The sequence below is a fragment of the Etheostoma spectabile genome, chromosome 4 (genome assembly GCF_008692095.1).
Source record: "Etheostoma spectabile isolate EspeVRDwgs_2016 chromosome 4, UIUC_Espe_1.0, whole genome shotgun sequence".
Lineage (NCBI taxonomy): Eukaryota > Metazoa > Chordata > Actinopteri > Perciformes > Percidae > Etheostoma > Etheostoma spectabile.
The window spans coordinates 20,967,542-20,983,080 of NC_045736.1; the positions used below are offsets into that span (position 1 = coordinate 20,967,542).

A 15,539-nucleotide genomic window follows, 5' to 3' on the forward strand; every position below is an offset into this window, starting at 1 on the left:
GGTTCTACCAGACTCTCGTACATTTGATTTGTACAGAGTCTGGCCACTCTCCATCAATAAAGTGCCCATATTATGCTCATTTTCAGGTTCATAATTGTATTTTGAGGTTGTACTAGAATAGGTTTACATGGTTTCTTTTAAAAAACAACAACATATTTTTGTTGTACTGAACATTGCTACAGATCCTGTTTTCACCCTGTGTGTTTAGGTCTCTGTTTTAGCAACAGAGTGCAGACATCTCACTTCTGTACTATCTTTGTTGGGAGATGCACATGCGTAGTAGCTAGGTAAGATCACATCAGCTAGATAACTCTTTCTCCAACTTTTGTCAGTACTTGTGGAATATCTGTAGAACAGGGACAAGTAAGTAGTTCCTTTGTAGATTTTGGTGAACAAGTGTGTGTTGTAGCAGTGTTTTGCCATTGAGAACGAGCTAGTATGCTAGCGCTAGCATGCTACGGTTAGCCACCTCGTCTCGGCTAGTGACGCAAAAACAGCTCACCCGGAGACTGAAGGCAAGACACATTTAGCAACCCTCATCTCACTCAAAACAGCATGTTTTTTTTCCAAGTTTGTGTGTAACAATATACAACAAAATAACAATCCAAATCCTAGAAAAAGTGTTTTTTTCATAATATGGGCACTTCCTCGAAGGCGGGTACTCTTTTGAAGATTAAAACTATTGGGTCCGCCCAGAGCCACTCTGGAGCTGCCATTATTAAGTTTCATCGCGACGTATGTTATGCGCATGTGCAACAAGAGGGGAGACCGACAAGGCTTATATGTAGCATTAGCATTGCTAGCATTAGCCTCATAGCATTAGCCTTAGCCAACTTCTTCACCACTAACATTTGCGAGCTGGAAAAAAGTTTTCCCAAACCCCTTGTGGAGGAGGGCCACAACATCATGGAATTTAACTTTTAGGGCAGCGTAGCCACAACGGCAGCATTGCTAAAACAAAGTAAATGGCTTTGCTTGCATCTTTCTCTGCCGCCATTACAGAACTACAACACTAGTACATGACCTCAACGTCATTGTTCTCAGCCTCTCCCTCTGTTCACTGATTGGACTGGTTAAAGTTTGGCTGGAGAAAACCCAATAACGTATCGCAATCCCAGACATAGTACTGAAGATAACAGGTATTTGAAGGTATTAGCAAATCAGTGATACAGATCAACATGTTGAGTGTTTATTTTTTTTACTGTCACTATGCTGTGACAGAGAAATCTAAACCAAACCCAAAGTGTTAATTGACTTGTGTGTTGTTTCTCCAGAGCCACATTGGATGATATTAACAGTGATGAAGTGGCGGCCTCGGCCAAAAAGCCGTGATTACTTCCAGCCTATTAACAGAAACCCTCAGCGCCACTCAATGTATCACCCAGATGTACCGCAAATCACTACACCTGACCTCTAATCAGATAGTAAGAGATACACACACATATTCAGATGCCCACATACATTTTTAATGAATGTAGAGGATGACCACTCTGTCTTCATTATCTAAGTCTCCTTTCCCATAACCAGGAGCAGTTAAACCTGCGTGAGGGAGCCAGCAAGGTGGTGTTCAGTGTCACCACACAATACCAAGGCACCTGGCGCTGTGAGGCTGCCATCTACCTGTGGAAGTGGGATGATTGTGTCATCACATTAGACACAGACGGCACCATCACTGAGTAAAAAACAACAGTTTCCTTGCACGCTATGAGATATAAATATATAGACCATTGAAACCAAAGCAATTCATATTTCCTATCACTATTAAAGATGTACAGTGGAACATTGTCTGAAACTACTTAGTTACAGTATTATGAATCTTCAACATCTTTCTGCTGTGGGTCTGATGCTCACATTCTACCTCAATTTAGAAAAGACTGGACACACAAAGGCATCGCCAAACTCTACCACAAAATACACCAGTATGTAAAATGACTTGTCTGGAAAACATTATCAGCAGTAAAAGAGCAACACCCATCAAGGTTTTTTCTCTTTTTACCAGGTCCTTTTCCTGAACTTTTAACACACATTACTCAACAAGCAAAAGCAGATCAGGTCCACTGCTGATGATTTCATTGTGATGTAATATTAGTTGCAGCAGCCAAGTTGCTAATCTGCATTGCCGGATGTTTCCCTGTTTGTCTCCATTTTCATACGCTTTATGTTACGCTTTTAAACGAGCTCAGATGTTCAGTTAACTGAAACAAGATTGGATCCTATTTGAAATGCTAATCTTCTGTTACACAAAACGAGAGAAATGGAATATACATTATATGTGTGTTGTGGAAAGTATTGATGCAAGTGTTCGGTGGGTTGATGCGGTAGGTCAACTCAATCACAAGCAGTAAAAGTGGAATACTCCACATTCTTCTTATTCCATGTTATGAATATATGATACTACTACCACAACTTTAAAGGTTCTCTAAGCGATGTTGGGTGATGTTACTTCTTGTTGACGTCAGAAGTATTTTCCAACAGAACACACACACACACCCACACACACATATTTATTATACAGGAAAGTTAGAAAAAGTAAAATTACATTACAATATAAAAACGGGCCTGACTCAGTTTAAAAAATGGTTTTCAGCAGGTTCCTGTTCTGCATAAACATAAAAGACTAGCTTGTCCCTCCCTTCTCCTCATCCCGTAATAACTGAGCCGAAGTATGTGGGAGGGCCGAGCCAGGCTACCTTTAAAGCCCACTAAGTAATAAAAACCAAAGTTAAAAAAAACACATTGTGTTACAGGGGTTTATATGTTGTGTTTTCCAAGTGGTTATGCTAAACTAAAATAAGCTAAGCTAACTGTCTCCTGGCTGTTCATATTTCACAGACATAATGGCATCATTTTTTAAATCTCACTCCTGGCAATGGAGCAAGTAAGCATATTTCCCAAAATGTCAAAATATTCCAGATGTATTGCTGTTATATTGCTTTTGACCAAGGGCAGCATCATCTCTATGAGCGATCAAAGAGCACTCTTGTCAACATTTGTCACAAGTAAGAAGCACTATAGGGAAGAGTGCAGTGTGAACTGGCTTAGTGCTTCACACATGTTATTGATAGTGTTTTTTAAGCTATTGTGTCTGACGTCTGACAATTTAAAAATAAAAAAGATCAAAAAAACAGAACAAAGAAAAAAACAGATGGCCACATTACATTAAAGCTGAGCAGGACTGCAGTACAGAATTTACAAGGTCAAGATTATGATTGTTAAAGCTTAGAATAAGAAGGATTTCCAAACTGGAGGGACAAACAGATACATCAAGCTACGTATCCTTTAAGATGTACTTCGGTTTGTCTTTTATGTTTGTCTTCAGGCATCTGTGGACAGAAGATGCAGTGGGACAGACTGGTGGGTGCTTTGCCCAGCTTTGTGAACACACTATTTGTTATTTTAAATGTGATTTTATATGGGTAATAATGGATTTACTACCCAACACAATTTTTCTCCAAACAGCTCAAAGGAGTTGCACCTGTGAACTGAACCAGGGTGAACTCCAACCCTTTACTCATCACTGATTACCGACAACCTTGCGAACCTATGAGGTTAATAGCTCTTGCAACATAACACCAGGTTTTAGGGGGGTTTAATAGATAAAGTCTAATCTGCGTATTTGACAGAAAGATACATATACAAACAATATTTAAAAAAATGTGAAAGAGCATGAAACAACTAGTGCAACAGTTATCATTTAGAGTGTGATAAATTGAAGTCTGCTGACCAGGACTTCAAAGTAAAAGGGCAAGGTAGACTCTGTATTGCCCCAAACACTTAGCCAGCCCCCACCGGTGTCTCCTGTCTGGGTCATGAGCAGTGCTGCACAGGGATCAGAAGATCAGAGGATCAGAGGACCATGTCCTTTCCACTCAGACTGTGAACTTCACACAGGAATGCCACTGGAATTTTGATTCTAAAGGTTGCTTCTCTTGTCACTCACCTGCAGAAAAATAGCTAGTAAAATACTTTAAACTATACCAAATCAGTCTTTCAAATAATATGTTTATTTCCAGAATGAAAGCAAGTAAGTGAGAGGAAATTTGTTTTGTTTGAAGGACATTGTTTTGCGTTGAATGGACTAAAAGGTCTCATTATGTACGTATGGCAGGCAGATGGTCTTGCATCTGGCTGCCATACAGATTCATGAGTTTAATAGATGTGTAGTAATAAACAAAATGCAGTGTTGCTCTTTCTAAGTAAGATGTCATGTTGAAAATATTTACTTGTATAAAACTTAAACAAAATCATATAGTCTCTCTCTCAAACAGAAAAGTGTGTTGTTTGTCACAGGATATTACATGTATTGTATATACTGTACGTATTAATTTACAATCTCAACAAGCTTAACCATAATAATTACATGCCCAACTCTTACACTAACCTTAACCCCAAACCACATCTGAACCCTACAATTTAATGGTCAACCTTGGAACCTTGGAACCAGATGCAGCCTCAAAATGTCATTTACACACACACACACACACACACACACACACACACACACACACACACACACACACACACACACACACCACACACACACACACACACACACACACACACAAATATACAATAACATATAATAATTATAATAATAATAGTGTAATAATTATAATATATATTTAAGGGTTAAGATGAATTACGGCAAACAAATGAATTCTAGAAATGATAGAGATTTGGTTAGATTTAGCAGTCCCTGGACAATACTTAAGGTAACTTCCTAACCCTAAGCATGGCACCCCAAGGCACAAAGGCATAATAAGCCATGCGATTGAAAGCAGATGTCCACACACACACACACACACACACACAGACTGATGTCCATTGTTGCACCGCGTCAAGCTTCTAATCTTCTTCTCTCATACAGATGAAAGTAGCAGATTGTTTAATTTGCTTTTATTTTTGATGTCCTCTTTATACAGTATTTTTATGGCATGCACCAAACGCCAAGGCAATTCATTGTATGTGTAAACCTACTTGGCATCAAACCTTACTCCGATTCTGATTCTGATTCTGTTGATTAAAAAGAACTTAGTGCCCTCTAGTGTCAAAGACAGGAGCTGTTGAGATAAAAATTGAGGTAGCAGGTGTTGAGTGAAATTATGAGCAGAGAAAAGCAAGATGCAGAAGAAGAAACTAATTCAGGCTCAACCGGTTCTGTGGAACACTGATTGTTTCAATTTCTAAAAGTAACATGTTATTCAGTATAATCATCTGTATTTCTGTAATATTGGAGATAACAAATTAAGCAACAATTAATGAAGTAATTGCACATGGGAGAAGTTAGCCTTCAGGTCTGCCAGGCCCATTTCTGCCAGAAAGCCTGATGTAGTATAAACAGCAACAAAGTACATGCAGGGAGGAGGTCATGGTGGATGAATATATCAAAAAAGAGTTAATCCAGAGAACTGTTTTGATTTATTATTATGAGACCCAGTTGAATTATTATTTTATGTTTTTAATATTATAATTATTTTCAACTAAACTTCCTGGTTAGGTGTTTGGAAAAGATCATGATTTGGTTCAAATAATTCCTTTCATAACGTTACCGGATTTATTCATTGATAATATTTCACATGACTAGCTCAATATGTCTTCAGACACATAGCCAAACAAAGACTCGCACTCACACTATGTCGAGCATGGTTAAAACATGCAACATTGTCATTATAAAGTATTTCTGGATTTGTGGAGTTCTCTTACAATATCTGACAAGCTGTTTGAAGATTTGCTGTTCCTGCCAGCTCTCAAACAGGAAACCGCCTGAGGGCAATATCTGTTATGGAAAATGTAATTACTGTAAAAAGACGATGACTCATTAACAAGTTACTGATTTATTAATATTTTGTAATACTTATTTTCAAAAGTTACACCAGTATTGACGTCAATGCTGACATCAATGTTGGTGTAATGTGTAGCACCAGATAGTGTACTGGGTTTTGTGCAACTGTTACTGTGCATGCTGTCACGGTGGATGACAAACCTCTTGTTCATGCTGTTCAAACTCAAGTTCTACTGTACTTTTGGTTTAACATGGAGCTCTTAAAAGATGCTAAGAATTGCTTGATGTCTTTATTTGGCCTTACATACTGAATTGAAGGTACATGAAATATGTGTATATATCATAGACTGTATATTAATATTAACAGTCTATGGTAGATATAGATATGTATTTTGTGGTTTTGAAGGAATGATTCTGGTCCCATTTAAAAACTTTATTGTTGTGTTACAGCACCCCCCTAAGTTTCAATTTAGAATTTAGCTCCCCCTTCTTCCTCAGCTTTCATTTGTCATTAGTACAATTATAACTCTATGTATCCACAATTGTTCTACCCACTTATCCTGTGCAGATTTGGGAGGTTGAAGCCCAGCACACTATTAGTGAGAAGGAATTGTATTACTACAGCGTCAATAATTCAAATTTAATGTGACAGGAAAATAAAAACATGTTTTTATAATCACAGGGATATTTTTAATATTCATAAAGCATGAACATGAAGTGTGGGAGGGAGGTGAATATGGGTGATGTTTCAGTGAAATGTGTTATTCTGCAGCAGAGGGATCCGAGCCAGCACAGGATGGAAGGAGGCCTTTGCCATTTCCTTCTCTTGTTTATGAGAAAACCAGATGGATACAGAGCCGAGCACAAAGTGTGTAGGATGACAAAGAGTTGCCAACAGGCTGGTGGTGACACTGTTGCTCATGTTTCTAGAAACCTTTCAACTCCACCAACACTCAACAAGTTAGAAATTACAATGAACCAAATACTGTTTGACAGGAAATCAAAATAGCAAGGAACAGCAGGAATAAGGGAAGGTAATACAATGTAACAAATTTAAAATGATATTTACTTTGTTTTCAGAAACACTATATGCCACTCTTAGTTTGTGTTAATTAGGAAATGTTTGCGTACTAACAGACTAAGATGGTGAACATAGTAAACAGTATACCTGTGTAGCATCAGCATGTAAGCATTGTCCATGTGAGCATGTTAGCATGCTGACAGCATTTAGCTTAAATTGCCCCTGTGTTTTGTCTCTCAGTTGTTGAGTTGGAACTGAACTACACACACATGCTGCTTTTGTATTGTTCTCTACACATTCATAAACTGTGTGTAAAAATAACACTGAAACTGCACATAAAAGGTGTAAGTGGCATTTATGGTGAAATGTATGGTTATTTTCATGGTATATGGTAAAAAGAAAATGCTCAATGACCTTTTTTAGATCCCCCCAAAAATCGTTACAGGACTTGTTTTGTAAAGAATTTTTTCCTGAAGTGTCATTCCAAGTGTTTTTCAAGAGGGCCTCTTTTTTATGATTGGGAAATTTTGTTGATTTTCCCTCTTTTTACTGTGCCCCTTTTCTCACATTGCCCCCACACACACACAACAGGCACACGGGGAAATAACCTTCACCACAGAATGGGGTTCGGCCCCCCGGTCTTTGGGTTGAAGCCTTTAGGGGAAAAAACATAGTGGACCCATCACTCACACCCCCACCCAACACACACCACACACAACCACACCCGGTGCCCAATTTCCCAAAACCCTTGGAGGAGATTTGGGGGGGCCACCATTTTGCCGGTACAAAGCAATTTTTTGGGTTTATCCTCAGGGGTTTTAAAATTTGGGGTTTGTATTGTGGGGGGGGAGGGGGATGCCCCCCCGAATTTTTTTTTTTAAAATAAACCATTAAATGGCACTTTCTGGAGAGTTTTTTGCAAGAAATGCAGAAATTAAGTCTTACATGATATGTGCAAACTGTAGGGTTAAGAACCTTTGTGTTGTGTAGTATCAAACAGACGGCATTTAGCATTTACATTATTTACAATATTAACTTCTTATGTTATAGAACTGACCCAGACATGTCCAAAGTAATGAACCACATGATAGACAGTAGCATATGTCAACAACAGCTGAGAAGATTTGGGTCTGTGGGGGAAACAGGTCCAGGGGTTTCTGGTGTAGGGCAGGGACCCCAAGTTAAATTAGTTGAGGTCAACTAGCCCAGAAATTCTAAAATAAACATTGATGTTCACATAGATTCTATCCCTTAACCTTTGTGGCCCAAAGGCCAGTATGTTGGCCTTATTCTCGTGCCCCATTACTGTATTTACTTTTGGAAAATAAAGACTGATTTGTTCATTTTATTCAAAACATAACAATTAATTATTTCAGTTAATTGGATGCACCGAGGTTAGAGAAGCACAATGAGTGGGCCCACGTTGCAGTTTATAGATATAAGTATGATATACTGGTATAGTTGTATAGCTCAGATGAGGTTCATCATTTGCTCATGTTTTACAACTTTGTGCCCCAATCAAAATATAATCCTCATTTCTGTTGTGACCGAACATTTGGGAGAGTTGTAATATAGTTGCTGTGCATGTATGCTCAAGCTGATATGGTGTTCATTCAGACCGTCGCACAGACACAGACGCCACTTTGGTTTGTTCTGCAAGTTTAGAGGAGCTGTTGCGTCTCTTCAGTCTGAGTGGTCTGCAACGGATGCAACGCCTCAGCCACAGCAGTAGCGATGTCACAGACGCGCTGGCTCTACCTTATCTTTTTTCAGTGGAGTGGTCACGAACACGTCGGTCTTTGTGATTACTCAGAGCTCATACTGAGCGGGAAAATGCACCTGAGATGATCGTACAAAAAAGGTTTCAGTTTGCGACAATTCGAAACTTCCACAGACAGGGAGAGCTCTGACCAATCACGTCTCGAAAACTTACACACTAGTTCATTCAGAGTTGGCAGTGTGCACAACAGGTCAGATTTCTATAGATAAATATCTTTCCGAACTTTGCCTCCTCAGGTGCCACTTTCACAGCTCGAAAACACGAGGGTGAGTGGCCGTGTGAAACCAGTCAATGGTTGCTCCGCCCAGACTTTGTGGTGATGCTTGGCAACCATCTGGGCCCATGCCACCACCACACACCACCCACACACACACACACACACACACACACACACACACACACACACCACACCACACACACACACCACACGCATACACACACACGCGCACACACCACACACGCACACACCTTCTGAATCCAAACCCAGTTGTCATAATTTGATTTCTTGTCTCTTCAATTCCTTCTTCAGAAGTTCTTTTCAGTCTTTTGTGTATTTTATCTCCACGGTACAAGCCAACAAATCAAATGTTGTGGGTTCAACCATTTCCAAGGTCTGACAAAAGGGTGAAGGAAGAAGTGAGTTAGGAAGGATTATGGAGGAGGTCTGGGATTTGGGCAATGTTTAAAGAAGAGGAATGTATCAGACAGTGGGTAAGCATATGCGGTAGCTTGAAAACACACAGACAGAGACACACACACACACACACACACACACACACACACACACACACACACACACACACACACACACACACAGTTCCATGCAGTTTCAGACGGTTTCATTGGGAATTTGAGACAGAGACTCTGTTCTGTAGCTCCTGATCAAAAAGGTAAGTGTCAATCTGTTGTGGTTTCTCGTCTGCTTCCATTCTGCAAGGCAGGTAAAACTGGAAATGTCCAAATCTGCATTGTGTCTGTTTAATTACAGTTGGTTTGATGAGGCATTATTGCATAATCTCCTGGAAACGTGTTGTGCATGTACTGTAAGACTGTGGTGTAGGTAAGAAAGGTAAAATGCAACATTGCAAGCATGCTGATGAAGTCAAACTTCCTGATGATGCAAACCTTTTTCACTAACTGCTGTGTCATTCAGTAACTGAGAGTCTGAATTTTGTGTGTGTGTGTGTGTGTGTGTGTGTGTGTGTGTGAGTGTGAGAGAAAGAGAATGTGTGCTTGTGTGGACAGTAACTTTGTGGGTGTTACTGCAACCATTTTCCCCTCTCATAGAGTTTGAAGTGTGTGTGCAAAAGCAGCCATCTCAATTTATGCAGTACTTACTAATTCTATTAATGGAAATTCCACTGTATTTTTCAACACAATGTCACAAGTGAGGCTGCTGTTGAAAAAAAGTGACCTTGCTCCTTGGCTCACAATGAAACTATATTTCAGTGTAAGTATTGCTGGTATTTGGTCATAAACCAAAGAATTTTTTATCAATTTAAACTTAAAAAACTTAAAGGGTGACAACTGTATTTTTCAACCATATTTTAATTTGTTTTGTGTCTAAATGACTGATGGGAACAACAATCTTTGAAATTGGTCCAGCAATACTGTGAGCAAGATTGCTCCAGTCAGCAGCGGCGAAACAAGCTACAATGTAACTAAGTTAATAGGGCAATTGTCCTGTTTGTATTTAACTTCATAAAAGCGCTCGTTTTGCCACTGACTGATTTGTGTCAGAAGTATCTGTCAACATTTTGGAAAGGATTTCTAAGGAGGTCAACCTTTCGGTTAAAGAGTAAGATCTTACTAGCCAGGCAGCATCCTAAGCTGAAACAGGGAGCACTATGCAGATACCCCCCTGGGTATAGAAGAGCGAGCCAAAAGAAAGAAATTGACAACCATTTTAAACCTTAAGTTATGTCAAGACTCTGACACACCCACTCGATAGCCGGCCGTAGGCCGAATTGGTCAAAAAAGTGCCTCGGAACACTTAAGTGTAAGACTTAAGTGTACTTTCTGCGCGTACACAAGATGTAATACGTCTCCATAACAGCAGGCAGCGCTAATCTGTATTGTTGCCCAAAAAATGTAAACCTGCAGCTGATTGGACGAACACATCAAGTTGGTCTGGCTTCTCTAAATTTCAAAACTGACCATAATGGCGGCTCATTTGGAATCCGATCTCGCATTTTACGAAAATGTTTCACCAAAACATGTTTCTGAAAACATTTTAAGGGAGAAGTAGTCCATGCAGTTGCTGAATCTGTCTTCATTTCAGACTGACAAAGGTCAGTTTAAAAGATTTTTTGTCAGATTTTGAAAGGTGTTTGTCAAACTCGTCCCGCTCAGAATTTCCGGGTTAGCACTCCACCAATCAGATTGGTCACTGAGTCCGACTGCCCGCCTTCCGATTCAACATGTCAAATCGTCCGAAACTAAAGCTGCTCTGACTGACGACGACACGGACCATACCAAACAGACTCAAGTCACCGACCTCGCTAGAGTGTTTGACGGCCGATAAACGGGTTGGTGTGTCAGCACCTTAAGAACTCTGAACTAGGAAGGGTGGAGGCTGGGGTTGCCAGCATCAGCAGCAGTGAGTGAAGCAGCATCGGTGGATGGGGGAACAGTGAGGAGGGAGTCATATTTAAAAGGAACGCCTTAATGTGAGAATGGCTGTGGTTGGTATGTGTCTGATAGGAATGATAATTCAATCAGCCGCCATATGACATCCGTGTTCTTCAGTGTGATATCACTTAAGCCATTAGTTTAGACTTGACAAAGCTCTTAATTTAATTTTAATCTGTTTATTAATCCCCAATGGGGAAATTACAACACTTGTTAGTAGTCACACACAGTCCTGAACTACACACACACACATGCTCAGGATCTATACATGCACTAATGGAGAGATGTCAGAGTGAGTAGGCTGCCAGCCGAAACAGCGCCCTGAGCGGGTGGGGGGGTACGGTGCCTTGCTCAACAGCACCTGGCAGTGCCCAGGAGGTGAAGTGGCATCTCTCCAGCCACCAGTCCACACTCCCTTCCTTTTGACTTGAACCAGTGACCCTCCGGTTCCCAACCCATCTCCCTATGGACTGAGCTACTGCCACCCCTTACAAAGCTACAGAAGACATTCACACATTTATGAAAGTGGTCATCATGAATATTACATTGACCATGACATGTGATATCTGTTATGTAACTCCTTTTTGTGTTTTGTTTAATTTGCAGGATTACATATCTCACCGGCTGTCTCGATGGCTCTCCTGTACTGTGCTGTTTTGGTGTCTCTGTGTGTTTTTAAATTTGCCTCAGTTACTGTTGTAGCTGACATGGACTACGGAGGTGTTCCTTTGTGGATTAATCGCCTGCTGGGTGAGCCCAGTGTGATGAGCCTGCAGGGACGAATGGACCCAGCCTGGTTTCGAGCCAACAACCCCAAGGCCTGCCCTCAACAGTGTGACTGCCCCATCCAGTGGCCCACGGCGCTCTACTGTGACCACAGAGGCCTGACAGACATCCCTGATAACCTGCCAGACAGAACTCAATACCTGTTTCTACAGGTAGGACAAACACAGACAAGGGCACTGAGCGAGTGTGAGTTTTTACAATGGTCTACCAGTACTGTTTACATTGTATACTTACCACAATGGCTGACCTCCACTGCACTGTACTACATATCATGTATTATTTTAACTGTGAAAGTGTGAAAAATCATAGTCTGTTTCTTTTTGTTCCCAGGGTAACAACATCTCAACCATGTCCTCTTCCTTTCTGGCCAACATTACTGATCTACGCTGGCTTATCCTGGATCACAACCAGCTGCAAAGCGACGTGCTGGACCAGGTTGCGCTGCAAAACCAGGCCCAGCTCTGCTACCTTTTTGTCAACCACAACCACCTGAGATCAGTGCCCACTGCTCTACCAGCTGGACTCAAGCAGCTGCGACTGGCACACAATCAAATCAGCAGCATCGGCCCTCGAGCTTTCCAGAACCTGCACAACCTGACGCAGCTGCTGCTGCAGGGAAACAGACTACAAACCATCGCAGAGGGAGACCTCAAAGGTAATGATAGTGTAATGTGTCATTTCCTTTCTTTGAGCGTGCAAAACCTACTTTGAGGTGGAAATTAAGAAAGTCCTTCTCTTGTGTTTCTATTTACATCATGCAAAAAAATACTGTAGACAAAAGAAAAAAGGATTTCAATTGCCTGGCCACTGCTGACTACAAGTGTCCATGGTTGAGGTCAAGCGGTTGTTTATAATTCCACAGTGATTTGATTTTATGTTAGGGTTATTCAATTCATTTTTGTAATTGTTACTGTGATTAGGCCTACGTCTCACACCCTGATGTTAGGCCCCAGGACAGTCTGACTACACTTATTAACACTGTTACATTATTACAACATTATTACTGGCATGACAGGACAATGTTTACACTCATTCTATCCATCACACAAATTTGTCAGTATTCATTTTTGCATTTGTGTGTGTCTTCCCCTCATTTTGCAGGTCTGGTCAGTCTGAACCTGCTGGAACTCAGTGGGAATTTGTTCTCGTCTGTCCCCAGGCATTTACCCCTTTCAGTCCAGCAGCTCTATATGTCTAAAAACACTCTTTCAGGACTAGATGAAAACAGTTTTGTGAGATTTCTCCACCTTAAGTACCTCCGTCTAAGTCACTGTGGTCTGGAGAGCAGCGGCATCCACCTTCAGGTTTTCAACATCTCTAGCTTGGTGGAACTGGACCTTTCTTATAACAAACTTACAACCATTCCTACAGTCCCCACCACCCTCCAGTACCTCTACCTGGAGGCCAATGAAATACAAGGTGAGGGGCATACAAAGACAAAACATGCACATACACAAAGACACACAAATTCATCACCTTTCACACTTTGATTGTAATGTTGTCACTGACAATGCTAATTTCCCTCACAAATGCACACATTCTTAAATTTACACTTCAACAATGCATTCACTTTTTGTGACAGCAAAGTAAAGTATGACTGTGTATGTGACTGAATGACCACCTAGGGAAGTCTGAATCATGTTGTGAGGGAGAAGAAGTGTGGAAAAACTAACAGGAACTGCAAAGAAACCTGTACAGTCCTAGCTTCCTTAAACACAGCCGGCCCTCATCACTGCATATGGGCACGGGAGGGGCTGGGGTTTGGCAGCTAGCAGGCAATGCGAGTCAGAGATGGAAGACAAGAGACAAAGAAGGGAGGGGAGACAGAGACATGAAAAGAGAAAAAGCAAGGATAGGGTGGAGAAGCTGAGAGGGAATATTGGGTGGTTGGATCACGGGAAAGTAGGTTAGCAAAGTAGAGAATGGAGTGGTATGAAAACATCTGTGATGGATTCAGAGGGCAGAGTGCCAGATGAGCCAAAAGCACATGCTGTTCCTTTCTTCATGGTCTCTTCTTTCCCCCCTCTGTCTCTCTCTGTCTCTGTCGGCTCCCCATCACTCTGGCCTTTTTTGGCCAATAGGATTCTAATAACATTGCAGCAGACTTGAGCCCTTTTGACTCACATGACCATCCGGCAGCAATTACCTGGCGTGCAAATTTGGCTCACAGGCTCTGGCAAAGTGAAAGTATGTTCCTGATCTGTAAAGCAGCAGACAGCGGGGCTTTGTACCAAAGGGACAGCCAGACGGCAACACTTTTACAAAAACACACACCTCATCGTCTAGCTAGTTGACATGACATGCTACCGCATGTCTTGTCTGCCAAAGCCTACATTCTGGGCCGTGGCAAGCTCTACTACTGAAATAAAGGGAGAAAGCAATAGACAGCGTTGTGGTTTCCTCAACACAGCACCTGTTAGACATTCAGGAAATGCAGACTCTGTGATAAAATCCTATCTGTTTTCTGTCTTTTTACCACAGAGTTCAACGTGACCAGTTTCTGCAGAGAGGTGGGACCTCTGTCCTACTCTAGGATAAAGTTCCTACGATTGGATGGAAACAAATTGTCCTACCAACAGCTGCCATCTGACTGGGTATTCTGTCTACGAGTGCTTGAAAGTATTTACATCTGATTCACCTTCTGAACATGCAACAAAATAGGGTCACTGTATAAGCTAGCCAACCTTATCTAGAAAAAAGCGTGATTCAACTCAAGGTTTTTATTTTGTAGGCAACTTTCAATTATGAAGTCAAACAACTTAACATTATAAACCAGAGGAAATTACTTTAATTAATTATGTCTTCAGTACATACCCAGGAAGTGAAGGAAAGACTGATCTTCAAATGATGCCAAAGCTTGAACTTATACTGTACACTAGATTAGATTAGATTAGATTCAACTTTATTGTCATCACACATGTACAGGTACAATGCAACGAACCAGTGTTATGTTAGGCCAAAAGTCCTTATGCAAACATTTAGCATACCATCAGTGCATTCCCATGGGTGTCTGTCTCTCTCTCTCCATCTTTTCCAAGTTCTGCCTCAGCAGGGTCATACATCTGTGTGTTATTACCAAATAGGAACTGTGACAAACCCTTACATCTCTGACTGTGCAAAATAATGTGCTGTTGTTAAACTGAGCTGTATTATGGGGAAAGGAAAACCTGTATGAATGGCAAAATTCAGTAGCTCTCCCATGAGAGATTCTGACTTAATTAGCTGGACAATGTTAAACAGCCCCAACAATGGACACATACTGATTATAAAAATGTTCTGACAAAACTATCAAAAATCTTTACATTTTGAATGTGAACTTCCCATTGCGGGATTAACAAAAGCATGTCTTCTTCTTCTACTAAAACCTCTTTTTACAAAAATATTGTTACATTGAACTTTGATTTGAAAGCTGATGTCCATAATCCTAAAATATGAAACTTGCTTTGCACAACAGAAAAAAATAAAAATGGACATTTAGATAATATTGTGTGCTTGTGTTTTTTTCGTCTTCTTGTTTTCTTTTTTAAAGCTGCTGCAAT

The 15,539-nt window shown here is 40.8% G+C and overlaps 1 protein-coding gene across 4 annotated transcripts; it reads left to right on the top strand.

The window, feature by feature from the left end:
* Positions 1 to 9,100: 9,100 nt before the first annotated feature.
* On the top strand, positions 9,101 to 14,876 carry zgc:113307 (lumican). 4 transcript variants are annotated; one of them, XM_032513308.1, is made up of 5 exons: positions 9,101 to 9,294; positions 11,821 to 12,152; positions 12,331 to 12,655; positions 13,102 to 13,419; positions 14,482 to 14,876. In XM_032513308.1, the coding sequence occupies exons 1-5, from the start codon at positions 9,279 to 9,281 to the stop codon at positions 14,631 to 14,633; spliced, it is 1,143 nt and encodes a 380-aa protein (XP_032369199.1). In that variant the 5' UTR covers positions 9,101 to 9,278; the 3' UTR covers positions 14,634 to 14,876. The 4 variants fall into 4 exon arrangements, with proteins under 4 accessions (XP_032369199.1, XP_032369203.1, XP_032369204.1 ...); XM_032513312.1 differs by lacking the exon at positions 9,101 to 9,294 and adding an exon at positions 9,323 to 9,473; XM_032513313.1 differs by lacking the exon at positions 9,101 to 9,294 and adding an exon at positions 11,014 to 11,252.
* The last annotated feature ends 663 nt before the right edge of the window (positions 14,877 to 15,539 follow it).